Raw genomic sequence first — 19146 nt, forward strand, 5'->3', positions numbered from 1 at the left:
TAGCCGAAAAGCCATTTATTATGAAACTAGGGGTCCGGCACGATCAAGCCGCCTAAGTGATTTGCCATAAGTTAGGTACAATGTGCATGTATTTGATTCAGATTTGCTTTTTTAGAATTAGGATTCAATAATATTGGAGAGGTGATGAGTTATAGGCATGATGCCAAATAACCGCAGCTGGCCAACTTAGTTGAATACAATAAGGTGCTTGTGCGCCTTATATTAATTCTATTAACACATCATTGCGATGAAATGTTAAGTACGCTGGAGTAAAGGGTTTTGGATATATTGATTGGACGCTTATAACAGAGTTGTTCATTCTTAGTGATTAAAACACAGAAAATTAAAACTCGTGATTTTCATAAGAATAAAATTATTGTATTTACATCTAAAAATAAATCCTCGGTCAGACGAGGACTTCAATAAGCCAGCTCTATCAGAACAATAAAATAACGGGTGCAGCAAACCGTGGACAGACAAGGCACGTGGCAGTAAAAGTTTAATAAACCGATAACTGTGGTGTAACTAAATTGCATCGCCTACCCACGGATTACCGCACCAATACACCCATCCATATGCTTCCCATGTCTCTAAAGACTCCAATCACTTATATCTAGCAAAACCATTTAGATTTAGAAAATTTCTCTGGAAAACATTTGCTGCCATAGGGATGTACTTTTGCATCCTTGGGTGGTCCAATTTCGCATTATTTATGCATAAAATTGAAAGGTGATGTTCAGCGATAAGAATTTTGTGTTTTAAATGTCCTTAAAAAATTTCTTAGCCTGTGGAATTCGTATGCGAGCTTTAAAGGGCACAAAAAAGTTCCTGAAAAAACTGCACAATAGTGACTTTAATATATAGTTTGTTCCAACAATTTGCAAATTCCTAATTTAATTTTCAGAAATTCGGATACAAGATTTTCTTATCTAGACGACAAACGGTTCTCGAGAAATAGGGAATGAAATCATTTAAGAGACACAGGAAGGATTAATACAATGACAACGTGATCATCATTAATATTACAGTGACATAATACATTAGCATAATATTTACTGTCTCCTAGATTAGTACCAAGATAGCCTTTCATAATTCAAGTCAAGAATATACGCACGCTCTATAATAATGTATAACAGTAAGGCAGCAAGTGAAAAATTGGGACGGCAAGCCTGGAAATTAAAACGAAAACCAAATTCAGCGTTCAAAACATACAAAATATAAAACTCCTAGCTTTATGAAGCCGACAGGAGTGAAGGGTAAACCAATTCGGATTGTTTGAAGCACCCTGTCCACTAGCACTCAAAACTGGGGCTAATAAAGGAGATGGAGTTTACAGAAAAAGTAACTGAGAATCACAGTGAAGAGACCATACGTTAAATAAGGGTATCCAAGAAGTTAGGATAATCTGGACAGCTCAAATGGTATTTAGTAACTAAATACCATAGCTAAATAATTAAGTTGTTAGTGATTGTGATAAATAATTTCATAGAAAATGAACGTGATATCATTATTAACAAAGTGTCGTAAAAATTACAATTTCATCAATATTACAGTTTAAGTTAACAAAATACCTCATCGGCCCTTTTTGAGACGAACCAAAACTGGGAGCGCCAAAATGATTTTAAAAATTTTTTTTTGTTGCGGCCCTTATCTTACTCATTACAGGGGAAAATAACTCAAATAGGAGTCGTCTATAAAAAGGTCCATAATGTACGACAAAAAGGTGGATAAAGCGTGACAATTTTTCATAAAACAAATCCTTAAATAATTCGCGTAACACGAAGAATCAAATAATTGTGATGTTCTTGATATCGGTAGTTTTCACTGTATAGGTTATGTACAGGATTAATGAGTTACTAGGCAGTCAGATAATAAAAATAAATTCTGTATAAATAATTTGATGATATATATAATGATGTATATTAATCGGCTCATACCTATAAACTTAAATTAATGATATCGTAATGAATGGGGAGATGTCTTTCAGACCGGCCCATGTATTTATATAGCAATAGAATCAGCCAACAAACTTAAACCAAACGAAAAACCGTACACTGTGAAGGACCAGCAAGAGATACCAACACGGAGACTTCAACAGAATCGTTAGGACTGACTCGTTCAGGAGGAATATCAGAGCTTATAGAGGTTAATCTGAGTCCAACGTTCCAAAGACCAAGTCACGGGAGATTTCCTCCGCGGGAACCAATGGAAGCGCCGCGCATGACCAGTATTGAGTGTTGCGGGCCTTTACTTGTAGATATAAATATTTTACATTCAAGTCATTAATAATACCCCGGTTTAAGATCACGATGACTGAACAAAATGTACTTCGTCGCTAGTCTGTCACACATCAGATCACGTACATATACTGTCGGTTTTAGGCTACAGGTTTTTCTGCTTGCGACGGCGGGCTAGGAAGGAAGATTGGACTGGAGCCAACTCGACCGGAGTGGAGATGTTTAGGGCTGAGAAGGTAGCTTCAACCATTTTCTGAAACAACAGTCTTTATTTTGAGGTAAGGTGAATTGGTTCGCGTCATAACAGAGTTTAAAATACGGACCAGTCCCCCAAGTCCAGGTGAAATGTGATGAAAGAATTACGTTTTTAAAAATAAAAAAAATCTGGCAATGGCTATCCTTGATGGAGTTTCTTTCCCGTTCTCGCAATTTTGAAGGTGAAGTTTGTCACGTTTAGCTATCCACGAGTGTGATATATTTCTGAGCAGTGATCCGACGCCTTATAATATTATAAGATAATAGGAAATTATAGTTAATACGAAATTGAATTTCATACTACAGAATGAATTACAATTTATATACGTTGTCTGAAATTTACCACAAATTTGGAAAAAAACGATGAAACTCAATCATTAAGATCCTACCTAGGATCTACATCCAGCATGAGTTTGATAAGCTCCTTTGCGTTGCTGGATATTGACTCCCAAAGACGGCCGGTCATGTCAAACTCTCCCTTTCCTATTCGTTCTAGAATTGTCTCCGGACTGTCTGTGTCTGACAATGCGAATGGAGTATGCCTGAAAGTAACACGATTGTAGACGATATCAAAATCTCTCCTCAACATATTATACGATTAAGTTGTTCAAGTTGGAAAGTTAACATCTGGTTACTCTAGGGAAAATAGTTCAAATATCCACCAATTTACGAAAGAGTTTAATAGCTGTAACACCTACTCATAACCTAACACTGATATGATATGATGACAATTTCTGATAATTCCGTATGCGACATAGGGTAAATTCTGTTTTCAGGTAAAGAAAATTGTGCAACTAAACGTTGCATATACATGTTCTTAAATTATTTGTTATGTAGTAGTGTTGAAAGTATTAAAAGTTTTAGTACTTCAACATATACGGAATTATCAGAAATTTCATCAGAAACATCACAACGCCTCATAAGTGATCTTCCTATCTGGACATGACAGTGCTGGCAAGCAAGACCGTCAGCCATTATACCTCTTTACTATTATTTCTTTCATTTAGGCTCATCAGAAGTGGTTCAACAGGTTAATTTTTTAGTTTCAAAATATTCTAATTCAATGTTAAAGATGACAGGAATAATAAATAGCTATGTGGAGATTTTAAAGATATTTGCATAAAATACGCCAGCGTAAATTCGGTAAAAAAAAAACTCCAAAATTGCCATATTCAGGTGTTTAAAAACCATGTTGAAATTAGGTCAGAGATCTGAAATTTTGCATAGCGTCTAGACCAAATCGACTGCTAAAAAGTGTTTTAAAGTTTCAGGAGTATAGGTCTTCTGGAACCCGCCCCTGGAACCTGTTTAACGACAGATTTTCGTGATATTATAGATATTACCTATAATTATATAATACCAGTAATAATATAACTGAACATTACTAATATTCAGCAGTGTATATTCTTACCCAGACAACATAGTGTAAAGAAGGACTCCCAAACTCCAAATGTCAATGGCAGCATCATAACCTTGCTGCTTCAATACCTGAAGTGGAACGGTTGTAACAAGGATTGTCCCAGTCAAATGATTAGTTAAACTGTAGGACAACAGGTCTCACTAACAGAATCAGATGACAGACAATAGTAAATATTTACTAATAACAGCCCTTTTAATTAAACTGGCTTCAAATAACCTAACCACGGACCTCTGGGGCTACAAAGTTAGCGGTATAGCAGGGGGTCATCAGTAGGCCGTTTTCTGATCTCAGCTCCTTGGCGAACCCGAAATCAACGATCCGGAGAGAGGTAGGTTTGTATGACTTGTCACAGTACATTATGTTACTGGGCTTCAAATCTCTGTGAGCTACCTGCAATTCATTGGGTTATAGTTATAGAATCTTACTATTTTTCCTTTTGTTGAGCCATACAAGTACAACATACTTATTAATAATACTTCGGTGAAAATTCAGTGACTAATCATGATCACGACCTCGTGTTTTAAAAGATTAACAAGATTAAACTTTTACAGACCCCCTCTTGGTGAAGAAAGTTGACAGTTTTAACCACACTGTACATGATCTCCGCAGCTTCACGCTCACTGAAAGCATGTGCGTCTACTATCTGGTCCAACAGTTCCCCTCCCTGCATAAGCTCTAGAACTATCCATACCTGCAGTCATTTTTCAGGTTATTTCTCAAGAAACAGTATAACAAATTTGGTCTGTAAGCAATGATTTGTATGAGTGCTTTGCTAAATTGAGGTACTTGAAAGTTGAATCTTAAAATTGTTGAATTTTGAATTGTAAAAGTAAACTTATCCTTCACTACTAAAAATACCCCGAAAATGTTCTCAAATTCCCCACCTTCCTGCCATCATCGAATACGTCTTTATAACTGATAATGTTGGGGTGAGTGGAGTATCGCAACAGGATCTGCACTTCTTCTTCAGGATCGTACTTAAACTTGTCTATTATCTTGACCGCGTAGTCCACTCCTGACTTTATGTGTCTACACTGTTGAACCTGTGAGTTGGAGGGTTAGAGACTACTCACTACATTTACAATTTAGAAGGGCACTCTTTTAAAATATGAAATCTTTGTCATTGAACATTTTTAACTGAAGGTAATTCCAATGTTAAACTATAATATAGCAAAAAATTGTAGTGCCTCTCCCCCATAGTTGGTCAGTTCATACAAAAGTCGTAAAAAATTCGTACAGTTCGGCACCTTTTTTCAGTTCGGGATTAGTTCGAGAAAAATTCGCCTCATAAATTTTCGAACTTGGATTTAATCGAAAGAACTTAAATCTTTAAATTAACTCAGATGTCAGGCCTTTGATAGATAAGTACCTTTTCAAACAACCGGTGCTTTTAGCGAGGTTAAAATACTCTTTATCTACCAGTACCATTATCACGAAATCAGATATGAGTCAAGATTTATTTTATGGTTTAAAATCATTAAGAATTTTGTTCAAAGAAAGCGACCACTAAAAACAAGAAATGCAGCCGCTTTTCTTTTGTGAAAGGCCGCTCAATTTCCCGATCCGTGTTTGAGTATTTGATCATATTCCATACCACCTGGGGACCCCAGTCTTTGCTGTTTATAACCATGCAGATACGGCGGAGTGACAGGCCGAGCGCCGCCCAGTTGATATAATTCCATATTTAATTTGGAAATCGTGTATATTTCTATGTAACCATTATTGTTTATGCAACCTGACACGGATCTTTGCAAAATTGTAATACTAACTCAAAATAATAATACTATGAGTATGCTATCAATTAGTCCCTAGCGGGATGCGTACATGGTGAAATTAACAATGTACGTACTTGAACATTTCAGCACCGCGCGCCAACAATTGTTTAAGGGGGGGGGGGGGGGGGGGTTCACCCTGATTTTTTTGTGAAACTTGGTTTCGAGATAGTAGTTGACCAACAAACTAGGACCAGTGACCAAACTTTTGAGGGGGTCCCGGACCCCAACCGACAAACGGTGCCCGCGGGGCAGCCAATTTAGCCAAATACCCTGAACATGCCCACAGTCCAGATTTTAGGTGCTCTACTTGTAGCTAGTGGTTCCCTGAACTCGTATATGAATTTTCATCAAGATTGGACAAAAAATGACTGAGTTATGAGCAAAAAACCATATGACCATATTTGGGCATACGCACCAAATTTGATCGATTTTGGCCCAAAAATTGGTCAAATATCAATATTTTTGAATGAAACCAACTATATATGGAAGGTAAGCCTATACTACACATTATCTATGATTATCAGTTCAGTATCTACCTAATTGTAGATTCTATGTTCAAATAATCGCAAAAAATGAACAAAATTGCCCATATCTCAGTTCGCGATATTTGCAAAACTGACTTCGCTCAAAACAATAGAACTCAATAGGGTTTCAATATTTTTTCATGAAATTTTCAGAATCAACGTAGAATTGTCTCATGACCTTAAGTTTTGGGACAGAATTTTGAGTTAGGCCTTTAAAAAAATTTTGCGGCCAAATTCTAAATTTAGCAGTGCAAATTTTGGAATTTGGCCGCCAAATTTTTTTTGAACATAGAATCCGCAATTAGGTAGATACTGAGCTGATAATCATAGATAATGTGTAGTATAGGCTTACCTTCCATATAAAGTTGGTTTCATTCAAAAATATTGATATTTGACCAATTTATGGGCCAAAATCGATCAAATTTGGTGCGTATGCCCAAATATGGTCATATGGTTTTTTGCTCATAACTCAGTCATTTTTTGTCCAATCTTGATGAAAATTCATAAACGAGTTCAGGGAACCACTAGCTACAAGTAGAGCACCTAAAATCTGGATTTTGGGCACCGTTTGGCGGTTGGGGTCCGGGACCCCCTCAAAAGTTCGGTCACTGGTCTTAGTTTGTTGGTCAACAACTGCTATCTCGAAACCAAGTTTCACAAAAAAATCAGGGTGAACCCCCCCCCCCTTAATTCAGATTTTCGCGCAAAATAACTTTGCGCAGGCAGACACGTGGGCGACACGTACGCTCGCTCGCAGGCACGCTCGCAGGCACGGACGAAAGCTACCATATACAAAAAAAAACCTCGTTCGTTAACCCTTGTCCTTGACTCTTTTGTGCACTTTGAGTCATGGATCGGGAAATAATTTTCATTTTCAACGCAATATCATTGATTTTAATTGGATTTCTTTGCGATATTACTACTAATATATCATAGAGATCAGGATTGATGCTACAGCACTCATTAAACGATTGCATTTTATAAACCAGATTTTAAAGTTATTTAATTGAATTGAAAAGCTGTTTCTAAAACAACCGTTCCATAGAAAAGTAGAAAATTCAGTGCTGAACTTTTATAGATGAACGTGCAATTTAAAAGAGATCGACAACTTTGTAAAGCAGATTATAATTACATATAGTATTCCCACTCCCGGTACATCTCAACCTGTGAGAGGGTATATTCTTGCCATTAGTTTAACTGCGTCAAGCTTACGATGGTCTAGACGCGATATTTTCTCCTGCGTGGTGCTATATAACGAGAATTACATAACCGAGATTTCATTTTATTTTATACTCCAAATAGTCGGCATCAGTTTGAGACTGACTTTTATACCACTGTACATCAGGGGTCGCTCCATTAATGAAATTTACCAATGCAAGAATGCCTCCCTCCGTGACAAGTAACACTGTTCACTACATCCCAAGACTGAACATCACTGAACTTGGAAATGTTTTGGGCTGGGAAAACTATGTGCTCTATATAAATATAATCGCTGCTATTGACGAACGAATCCAGTATATTATAACCAATCTATACTAATAATCTCAATAGATGTGTGTGTGTGTGTGTGTGTCTGTCTAGTGTCTGTCTGTCTGTATAGTGCCCAAATAGTGCCGACAAAACTCTGACGAAGCCAAATGATCAAGGTTTTTCAAATCGGTCGGTGGTAAGTGGTTTAAAATTCGGTAAAAATTCCTCGACAGCTTTTTAAAATTCGTACAGTTCGGCACCTTTTAAAAGTTCGTACAGTGCGTACTGACCAACTATGCTCTCCCCTCTCCTGTAAAGTTTAGTAATTAACAAATAACTCAATATCACCTGAGAGAAAGATCCGTAGCCCAGTGTAACATCTAACACTTCATACTCCTCAGATATTGGGGTACTTTTAGTAAAGGGAATTTTCTTCATGTTGTGAATATCTATATCCTCTGTCTTATCTTCTTTTGTAGGATTGGCAGCGCAGTAGCTGAATCCTTTGAATATCTGAAGAATAAATATGTCAGTATCAAAAAAGAGACTGGAATTCGATTGTTAAAACAATTTATATAAAAAGTAAATCAATCTAACTGATTTATACCTTTAATCTAAATTAAGTCGATTTCTCACCTGATGAGATGCAGCGCTGACTGGAGCGGAAGGGGAATCACTAGGTACCTTATCAGTGAACTCAGTGTCAAAGTAATGCAGTTCGTTCGTACCGATTGTAGGTCGGAAGGGAGGTTTCAACGCCTTTTGTTCTAGTCTCTGAAGGGAATTGATTAATAAACAGATAATTATGTATTTTATAAATTATATTTGAACTCTGAACTATTGTTTAAATCTAGGTGATATACAACTAAAAGAAGCCCCTGAATGTTCTAGAAGCGATATGCTAGCCGCAGTTTTTAAAGGGTAAGCCAGTATAATGCGAGTTTATGGTTTGACGTCAGTATGCTTCTGTCTGCTGTTGCAAGTATGGAATTAATATCACAACCTTTACTACAAATTATTCCCCAGTATTAGAGCTATAGCTGTCACAGTGCTGGCAAGCACGACCGTTGCATTTATTGTGGGTATACTATGTACCCCCTTTACTATTATACCCCCTTTGGTACACGTTACAAGCCTCTTTCGTGCACGCGAAGCGTGCACTCCGGCCGGAGGCGGCGGCCGAAGGCCACCGCCTCCGGCAGGAGTTTTTCAGGCATTAAGACTCATCGGAAGTCGTTCAGCAGATTTATTTTTAGTTCAAAACATTCTAATTTGATGTCAAAGATGACAGGAATAAAAAATAGTTATGTTGAGATTTTTAAGAAATTTGCATAAAATACTCGCCAGCACTGTTATACGAAATTCGGTAAAAAACCCAAAATCGCCATATTCAGGTGCCTTAAAAACCATGTTAAAATTGAATTAGAGATCTGAAATTTTTCAGGGCGTCTAGACGTTGACCAAATCGACTGCAAAAAAAGTTACAGGTTTCAGGAGCATCGGGAAGTGGGTTTTCTAGAACCCCTGTTTTACGATAGATTGTCGTGATATATATATACATACATATTCAGGGATAGACGCTTTGCCAGTCAATTGTAACCTGTATTTAAGTGTCCATAGATTCAAAAGTATAAAAGATACAGCCATTTCCGACCACAGGTCTTGCAAATAATTGTTTACACTTTAGTTTACATTGTATAAAAAATTATTTGACGTCATAAACACCCCTTGATGACGTCATCAAGTTGTCCGTTTTTAAAACTTGATTTTTAACAAAGTAATAACTTTAAAAATTAATTTTACACCATTAAGGAGTAATTTTATTCAAAATCTGAGGAAATTTGCATCTTAGATAATTGTTCAAGCATTCTGAAAATCTACCGGAAAGTTTTTTTAGCTTGCTCCTTCATAAAGATATTCGTCATTGAAGTTTGTGCTTTTTTGAAGAATTATTTTATAAAAACGTCAATTTTGCGATTTAGTATTCTCTGGTGTTGGGCCATGCCTTGGGTTGTGGAGCTCAGTTCTGCTTTTTATAGGTATAAATTGTGCATTAGGCTAGTTTTAAAGTTGAAAATCGAAAAGTTGCACACGTGGGGACACGCCCAAATTGATAGAAAATTGCTAAAATCACTGAAAATTGCTGTTTTCGTCATTTTCTGTCAACTTTAGAGTGCCGTTGTGATTACAGTTCTTCTTGAAATACTTTGAAACTTTGCATGCTTATCAAACTATATATAAAACACCATCATGCAAAAATTTACGGCGATTCAATATTGGATGCGCACGCAACATCCGCTCAAAGTTTGCACGTGCGAAAGGTGAGAATTTTGCTCATTCGTGATTTCAAACACAAATTTTGCTTTGCCACGACAGTTTAATGTCATTATATATGAATTTAATGCCAACTTGAATGAGTATTAAGTGGCATATTCACTATTCAGTCAGTGATCGACCGATATGCTTCCCTAAACACAAGGAAATGTTTTTAAAGGAAAAATTTCGAAATCGTTGAAACTTCCTCCTTATTAATGAAGATATCAGTTTATATTTCGACTTTATAAAGTACCCTGACATTATAATCAAAAAGAGATGATATTTTACCAAAACCCATAATCATGGGTAGAGTGGACCGCTGCCAGTGTCTCTCTTTCCCAAACAAAAGGAAATGATATTAATTTGATTGACCGTTCTCAAATGCAAAATGATACCGAGAATGAAATCGGTCGCTCGCTTTTCCCATCCATTTACAATTGTAATAGATTAACTTTAAGAAGAACTGCCCAAAGGCAGCTGTACTCGGCAATAAAGATTCAATAAACTTCAGCTTATTCAATAAGTTATAACTACCACCCTTGTCCCTTATCCCGAAATACTAGGTATCGACCCGAACGCAACCCAAAGAGATTTTTACAGCATCTGATTGATGTAATCAATCGAAACTTATTTATACAATTCGTAAGCCGTGAATGAATGGGAAAAGCGAGCGACCGATTTCATTCTCGGTATCATTTTGCATTTGAGAACGGTCAATCAAATTAATATCATTTCCTTTTATTTTGTTTGGGAAAGAGAGACACTGGCAGCGGTCCACTCTACCCATGATTATGGGTTTTGGTAAATATTAAATACGCATATTGGTAACATTGGTGTCCGTGTTGTCTAAACGATCGAACGGTCGAATGAGAGGTCACAGCGAGTCAATCAACTATTTGCAGACGGATGGAACGATATTTGCAATAAACCTCCTTTCGCGCTAGGTGGTCTATTGGCCACTAAAGGCAGTCTTTTGGTTGGTGGTCACGAGTGCTTCAAGTTCAATACTCAACCACCACCCTTTTATTGAAATAGCCATCTTTTCTGGTCCATGTTAAATAGATTGTTGCAATTTATCTGGTAACGCGTTAATGGTACCTAACGCGCGATGTAGCTGGTAGCTGCAGTATAATATAAGAGCTGACCTCTAACTTTCTCTAACTCAGTTCCGATTTAGGTCAATTCCTTGATCTAACTGAAATTATTATTTTTAAATAATAGTGTGTTTAAAAACACACTATTATTTAAGTCGCCACTGCACCGCACTCGAGCTTACCTTTTATTACGAGCGTCAAATGGGCGAGGTCCATTTAAAATGTCAGGGTTATATTAGAATTTTGGAGTAAAATATCGCTTTCATTTGCCATGTTTAAACGACTAAACGTCCAGCTCCAAGCCGTCTAATAGATCAGTTGCGTGAACAGGGGATTTGTAACGCACGGTATAAAATAAATAACGGAACAGCTGAACTCAGTTCTGAGTTCAGTTGATTGCTTCAGTTAATTCAAAGTTTATATCTTCCGTTTGCTGACGTGGGCATGTTGCCAAAGTAGGCTGTGACAGCTGGTGACAACGACGTTAAAGCTTAAATACTTCTATCAAAATGTGTGTTTAAAATGCTCTACAATAGCAGAAGTTAACAACTCCCTTTTAAATCGGAGACCCTAACGAGCTGCGAGGTATTTAACGCAACTACTCCATTTCACCGATTTCCCTTGAGAGCCCCTGGTTTAATTTTCAAGATTTATACACCGGCCCTCAGTGCACATTGCACTGGCTCTCAGTGCACATTGCACTGGCTCTCAGCAAGTTTTGTAACGCACGGTATAATATAAATAACGGAACAGCTGAACTCAGTTCTGAGTTCAGTTGATTGCTTCAGTTAATTTAAAGTTTACATCTTCCGTTTGCTGACGTGGGCATGTTGCCAAAGACTGTGACAGCTGGTGACAACGACATTTAAGCTTAAATAAAAAATACTTCGATAAAAAATGTATCCCTGGAATCAGGAAGCAGTGATTAATCGCTTCCTCTTTAATACTACTTGTAAACACCACTTTAAATACCACTGGTTCCAGGTTCCTTGTTAATACTACTAGTTTAAGAGAGAGGCTGCATCTCGACTTAATTATAAATTTATTAAACGGATTAAACGGATTTAATCTCACTTTTAAATCGGATACCCTAGCGAGCTGAGAGGTATTTAACGCAACTACTCCATTTCAACGATTTCCCTTGAGAGCCCCTGGTTTAATTTTCAAGATTTATGCACCAGCCCTCAGTGCACATTGCACTGGCTCTCAGTGCACATTGCACTGGCCCTCAGTGCACATTGCACTGGCTCTCAGTGCACACTGCACTGGCTCTCAGTGCACATTGCACTGGCCCTCAGTGCACATTGCACAACTAAGCAAAAGCCCTGATTCATTCAGTGTGTCTGGTAGATTATCTGGTAGAGTATATTTATTTTTATTTTTGTAAAGTATTCATGAGCGAGAACAGTTAAATTTTAGTAGTAGGGGTAAGAGTCTGAGCACATTTAGCTTTTTTAAATAATGGGGTTACATATTGTGTGATCGTTATCGGGTTTTCTAAAATATACACGCACAACTTTGTCCAAGATTTAGCGCTGGGTATACGTACTACTTATGTTTGGGACGAAGTCAGAGGTCAAAGTGACTATTCCATATAACTTTAGTGCACCTCAATTAAATCTAAATCCAATTCAATCAAAATTCAATTCGATCAAATTTCAATTCGATCAAATTTCAATTCGATCAAAATTCAACAATTATTCATTATATACAAAGGTGTGTTAATGCCAAAAAGATATTAAAATTCTTTGTCCACGTGTGAATCACATGTTAGGGAGCGCCCAAGCCACATAAATCACGTGATGATTAAACTTCGAACTTTAGTGCACCTAAATTAAATCTAAATCCAATTCAATCAAAATTTCAATTCAATCAAAATTCAACAATTATTCATTATTATATATACAAAGGTGTGGTACTGTTAATGCCAAAAAGATACTAACATTTTCTGTCTACGTGTGAATTAGGAAGTTTCAGTTATGCTCAATGATAACATTCTATGTGGAATGAGTTTGAGTATCAAGACTCAAGAGTCATCATTGTTATCGCCACTCGACTGTGTTTTTTTTCTTTTTGTTGTTGTTGATGTAGATTGTAGAGCTACTTGCCATTTAGGTCCAGGATCATTATTATAATACATAAAGCCGGACTTCTAGGCATGGTGCTTGGTTGTGGGACACACTCAACTAAGTAACGTTGAGAGACCTCAAATCTCCCAAAAGAGATATCAACAGAGTTTGAGCCAATCGACTGTGTTATTTGCTGTTTTAATCGCCTTGATGCTGTTTTGCATATTACATATAGTGACTTTAAAACGGGCTTCTCCGTCTCGCAGCTCGCCTCACTCAATTAATTTACGATAGATAACGAGGCGTGAGATTATAGTAGATTATAGTAGATCATAGTAGATTATAGTAGATTATAGTCTGATGATAGTAGATTATAGTAGATTATAGTCTGATGATATTAGATTATAGTAGACTAGAAACCCGCTAGTCGAAAGCTTTGTTCGAGAAATTTTAAAAATCAGTTATGTTTTAATTTCTCTTCATCATACAGCTCTGTTATACAGTAGACATAATGGAATTTATTTAACAATGGCGACAGCGTTGTTAGTATTCGGATTCCCAAAACGATACTTTTTACTGCATCAAAAAATACCAATCACAACCAAAGTTATGAATATAAGTCATAGCGTGAGCGTAAATGTGAGCTAGTTTTGAAATTATGTCGTAGCATACAGCATAACAACGCGCGTAGTTAAGATGTTATTGCTCGCGCACGTGCATTTTAACGTTGCTACGCAACAGCGCAGTAAACCTTTGCTAAAATAACGACATTATTCTAACGGTTATTTTACCTCACTTCCGACGTTAATTATAAAAAATCTAAAGCCTAAATCAAAATTCTAAGAATGCTATAGCCTATTCCTATCCTTTTTCTACAACCCTGCTAAAAATGGCGAGGTTTCAACTCCATTTGCGAGCTGGGTTTGGCATCACCAGAGGGTCATTTTGAGGTCGATTTTCGGTGTTTTTTCTTCTATGTCCCCGTTGCCGGGGAAATTTCGTCAAGTTTAAATTATAGTATAGATTATAGTCTGATGCGCACATGCAAGGAAAATTAGTTCCAGTAAATGACATTTAACGAGCAACCAATGCTGGTCATAGTAACGGCTGCGGAAGTCTGTATCAAAATGCGATCCTGGATCAGCGTTAATATTGCTAGTTAACCTTATTTCCAAAGTTTAGACTATCTTTTGATAACATCCTTTAAACTTAAACATAAAAAAATCGCTTATCAATTACTGTACTCACATCGAAATCAATGGTGGCGAAAAAGTCGTGATTCTTTATTTCTATATAATCCAATGGTGGCTTCCCTGAAAATAGATTGTGTTATTTGTTGTTTTTTTCGTTATCATATTATTATTTAACAAGAAAGCCCGTGGTCACAGGGAGGAAGCTAATTGTATTCTTTGATAGCAAGTTTTTATCGCGCATCAATAAATATCCATCACAACCAAAGAACCAAAGATACAGCCGATTAAAATGTTGCTCGCACTAAACCCAACGTAATTACCACAAAATCGATCAAAATGTGAAATGTCGCTCGGAAATCTTGTGCACCGTTGTTGTTCAACACCGTTACCATGGTTACTATGCAACTTCCTATTTCTCATCAAATTTGCACATGCGCGGTCGTTTAGACAGACAGACAGACAGACAGACAGACAGACAGACAGACAGACAGACAGACAGACAGACAGACAGACAGACAGACAGACAGACAGACAGACAGACAGACAGACAGACAGACAGACAGACAGACAGACAGACAGACAGACAGACAGACAGAACTTTTGAATTATGATGTAAATGATTTTATCAAAAAAATACAAATCGTGCAGACCTAGAAATTACTCCAATTTATTATATCAAGTTTAACGAGATTTGAAAATAAACATAACCCACCTAAGCGGTTGTTGGGATTACGTTTGAAGACTGCGCGTAGCAAGCTCTGAGCTTTTGATGACAGGAATTGAGGCATTCCTAGTTTCGCCCTGAAAAGTTAGAAATTCAGTATTTTAAAAGTGATATATTTATTTTTAAGCTTTCAAGCTGTAGACTATTTGGTATTTTGTTTTCTATATTGAATATTCTATTAGACTTTGGGGGGGGGGGGGGGGGGGGGCCAACCATATTAAAGTATATTAAAATGTAGGATTTTTTCCAATTTTGACCCGGGGATATACTTTAATATACTTTAATATACTTTAATATACTTTAATATACTTTAATATACTTTAATGTACTTTAATATACTTTAATATACCTACATTTTCTCCATTAAAATTTTGAATCCATGTTACTTACCATATACTTGACCAATTTATGAGCCAAAATATATGAATTATGAGTTCAGAGGACTAGCAACTGGCTTATCTTCTAATCTACTAATTGTAGGTATATTAAAGTATATTAAAATGTAGGTTTTTTTTCCAATTTTGACCCGGGATATACTTTAATATACTTTAATATACTTTAATATACCTACATTATAAAAAATTATGTGAAAAATTTTGTTTTATTTAATGTATATATTAGATTTACCTTTCATGTAAAGTTAGTCTTGTTCAAAGATATTGATACTTGACTAATTTATGAGCCAAAATATATGAAGTATGAGTTCAGGGGACCAGTAATTGGCTTATCTTCTAATCTACTAATTGTAGGTATATTAAAGTATATTAAAATGTAGGATGTTTTCCGATTTTGACCCGGGGATATACTTTAATATACTTTAATATGGTTGGCCCCCCCCCAGACTTTTACTTAAGTCTAGTTATACATTACTTTATCATATTTTATTGATCTTAGGTGCAGTATTATATATTGCCAGATACCAGTTCAATTTGTAACGGAGTTTTATCAAGAAATCATAACACATTGCACTAAAATTACATGTGACGGTGACACGTCACAGATATGACATCGCTTATAATAGAGTAATAGTCCGTCAAAGTAATATTGATTCGAGGTTTTAAGTCTTTTAAAAAACCGAGCCTTTATCAGTTATCAAGCCAGAAAAACCAAAAAGCTTTTTAATATTTATCGTCTCATCAAGAAATCCTAACACATTGCACTAAAATTACATGTGACGGTGACACGTGCACAGATAAGACATCGCTTATATCGCCTCAAAGTAATATTGATTCGATGTTTTAAGTCTTTTAAAAAAAACATCCCAAAAAAAAATTGGGCCCCCCCCCTTCCAACTTTTTTTTCATCTGCGATCTTTTCTCCGTCTTTGTCTCGATCTGAATAAATTTCATAGTAACATTATTTTAATGATACGATGTTTTAAATTTCATCACATTACGCATTGCAATACTAATAACTACTGTATAAATCTAGGTAATGTTTAATGCGAGTACTAATAGAATAAATCTGACTAAATAGAACGTGGTTTCCTCCTTCGTCATCGCCGGATCCCAGAGCCTCCTTCGCAACCTTTATTGGACCTGCCACCTCGACTCCTTTAGAAAGGGTGAGGGCGACAACTCCATTACTTGCTGGTTCACCAGCACTGCATCTTTCTTAACATCGATCACAGCTATGCGAGGAGACTTGAAAATCTTGTTCTTGACAACAGTTTGCTTAACAACGTAACAGTCTGAGTCACCAAACTGATCGGTCGATCTATTTATAGGTTAGATTTGTGAGGTGGCTTGTGTTCTTTTTAATGTACAAATGATGAAATAAATTCAGAAAGATTAATAATGTATGATGTCGAAAAATTTTGAGTATGGTAGAAAATTCCTCACAAAAAAAAATCAAAACAATGTACCCGTCACAGATCTTGCTGGCGAACTGGTTCAGTGTCGGTTATCAGCGTTTTAAAGTCGACTTTCACAAGGTTAGACACGGTGTTTAGGACGCTCTGGGCCACTGCCTCGGAGATTTCCCCGCTTTTGACGATGGATTTTAGAACATTAGACACCGCCTCACCGTCACCGATACCGTTCTTACCTCTTTATTTGACATACTTCTCCGATCTGTGCCGTCTTATCTTCATATCGAGGCAGTCTGAGGATAAATGTAGTTAATGACCGGCCATCAACTTAAACATTGGAAAATTAAACTATGGTTTTAAGCTAGTTGTATATGGATACATATTTAACTTTTTGTTAACTTTTTAACTGACATGAGTCATACTAAACTTTTCGTTTGGCTAGTTGTTCTATACTATCGTATTTTTAGTGTTCTTGCCAATAGTAAGTCCCCTCCACATATAACTCCTGTTCCTCCTTCATCTTGCAAGTGAAACACCGCCGTGAAGTCCATCAAACTGACATTCTGTACTGGAGCTTTTACCGAGCCCCAGCCACAGTGGCTGGAATGTTCCGTACTGCGTTCGATATGTTCAGAAACACAGCCTTGTCCAATACCACTGAAACATAGATCATTTTATTTTTAAAATTAAAAAAAATTCATATTGCACTCTAAAAGTAGAAGGAGTAAAAAAAGGGTGCATATGCGATGTCCCCCGGGTCCACTCTTGACTCTACCCAATTTTTGTTTGCTTCAAAAATTCAAAATGTAAAATACGAAGTTTAATTTCGAGCATCTTATTAACCTCAAGCATAAGATATCATACTAAAACTTGTAACCTGGTTTTGGCAACTAACCTGTTTTGGACAACTCACCTGGTTTTGGACAACTTACCTGGTTTGGACTATAGGCTCCGCTAGATAAGTAAAAGCGTCTCCAGACGTGCATGTCACTTCACTGCTCCCTTTGTTGAGAGCTCCCAGAGTACAGCATGTTAACTTCACACGTGTTGAGCACACTCCACCTCGTTACAGTGTATCACAAGCCTGATACACACTTTTGGTGAGGGTGAAAACGCCATATCTTTCCTGCATCATCGGGGGAGGTGTTATGGAGAAGTTAGACCAGGAAGGCTTGCTCCCAGTCGAGTTTGTATTTTAGAGTTTCGCCGAAGTGTGTTGATCCATACTTTCCTGCATTGTACTTCCAAGCAGAGTATAAGGACTTGTCCAGGTTATCTAGACTCTGCAAACTCGCTTGTTGGTTAACTTTAAAGGTACTTAGGCCCAGGCCCCATTCTACTACGCATCGTCCATCAGGTTGCACTGGTAACCAACCTGTGTGGTATTTAATAAAGTGACGTCACGTCTGGTATAAGTGCGTCACGTCTGGTTAAGTGACGTCACGTCTGGTATGAATTGACGTCACGTCCTGGTATTAAGTGACGTCACGTCTGGTTATTAAGTGACTCACGAGAACTGAGAGAAATGAATCTCAATCAGTGTGAATTTTTGTGATAGCACACCTCCGCAATCAATGTAATACAAGGTGGTCCTATATTATTGGATTTACGGTATAAAAACACGACAGTGAAGCAGAGACTCCCCTGACAATAATTCTATATGCCATTATATTTTATACTATCGATTTGTGCTGTTTAGAGTCAGTATATAAACGAGTCAAACAGCATACAAACAGATTAATCAGCCAGACTTAAGATTCGTATCTAAAGATTCTAAGAACTGGTTGTTACTTTCACCCAGCTCGGTTTCAGTCCTAGTGCATTCTGGTGGAGTGTTTATAGCTAATCAAACAATCCATCAGAAATATCGTTTTTATATCAATTTAACCCAAGCACGTACCAACTCAATAACAGATCAATTTGGGATCATATAACCTTTGGTCCCAAAACATGACTTATAAGCTGTAAACAAGCCCGACCGGAACCAATGTCCACTGTACTTTAATCTATAACACCTGCCTCCTGGTCCAATGAGCTGGGCATATAAGTAACTGCTAGAACAAAGTCCTCTTCATTAACAAACTATACAATCGTTCTTGTTGATCAGGATTTTCTGTCCCAATTCGGTATAAAGTCTCCTATGTTACCGGTGTTATTATGCCAGCAACCTGACATTACTAAGGTAAGTAACATTTTTCACAACGATAAACCCCCTTTTGAGTCTTGGTATTTCGTTTAAATTTGATAAGCGACAATCAT

General features: G+C 36.9%; 1 protein-coding gene across 1 annotated transcript; it reads right to left on the bottom strand.

The window, feature by feature from the left end:
* Positions 1-402: 402 nt before the first annotated feature.
* LOC134813639 (ribosomal protein S6 kinase alpha-1-like) lies at positions 403-15152 on the bottom strand. The gene is made up of 10 exons (XM_063821521.1): positions 15066-15152; positions 14409-14473; positions 8318-8455; positions 8030-8194; positions 4797-4955; positions 4466-4603; positions 4141-4302; positions 3904-3980; positions 2882-3034; positions 403-2736 (listed from the first exon to the last, which is right to left on the bottom strand). Exons 1-10 carry the CDS (start codon positions 15139-15141, stop codon positions 2691-2693), a joined length of 1179 nt encoding a protein of 392 aa, XP_063677591.1. The 5' UTR covers positions 15142-15152; the 3' UTR covers positions 403-2690.
* Positions 15153-19146: the final 3994 nt, after the last annotated feature.

Source organism: Bolinopsis microptera, chromosome 3 (assembly GCF_026151205.1).
Source record: "Bolinopsis microptera isolate Bmic1 chromosome 3, MBARI_Bmic_1.0, whole genome shotgun sequence".
Classification (NCBI taxonomy): domain Eukaryota; kingdom Metazoa; phylum Ctenophora; class Tentaculata; order Lobata; family Bolinopsidae; genus Bolinopsis; species Bolinopsis microptera.

Excerpts from the sequence above, each read along its gene's own strand:
- LOC134813639 (XM_063821521.1), bottom strand. The coding sequence starts at position 15,141 with ATGCCTCAATTCCTGTCATCAAAAGCTCAGAGCTTGCTACGCGCAGTC. Across the intron at positions 4,956-8,029 it reads GCTACGGATCTTTCTCTCAG|GTTCAACAGTGTAGACACAT; the intron begins GTGATATTGAGT and ends TCCAACTCACAG. Across the intron at positions 4,303-4,465 it reads ACTTTCTTCACCAAGAGGGG|GTAGCTCACAGAGATTTGAA; the intron begins GTCTGTAAAAGT and ends AATGAATTGCAG.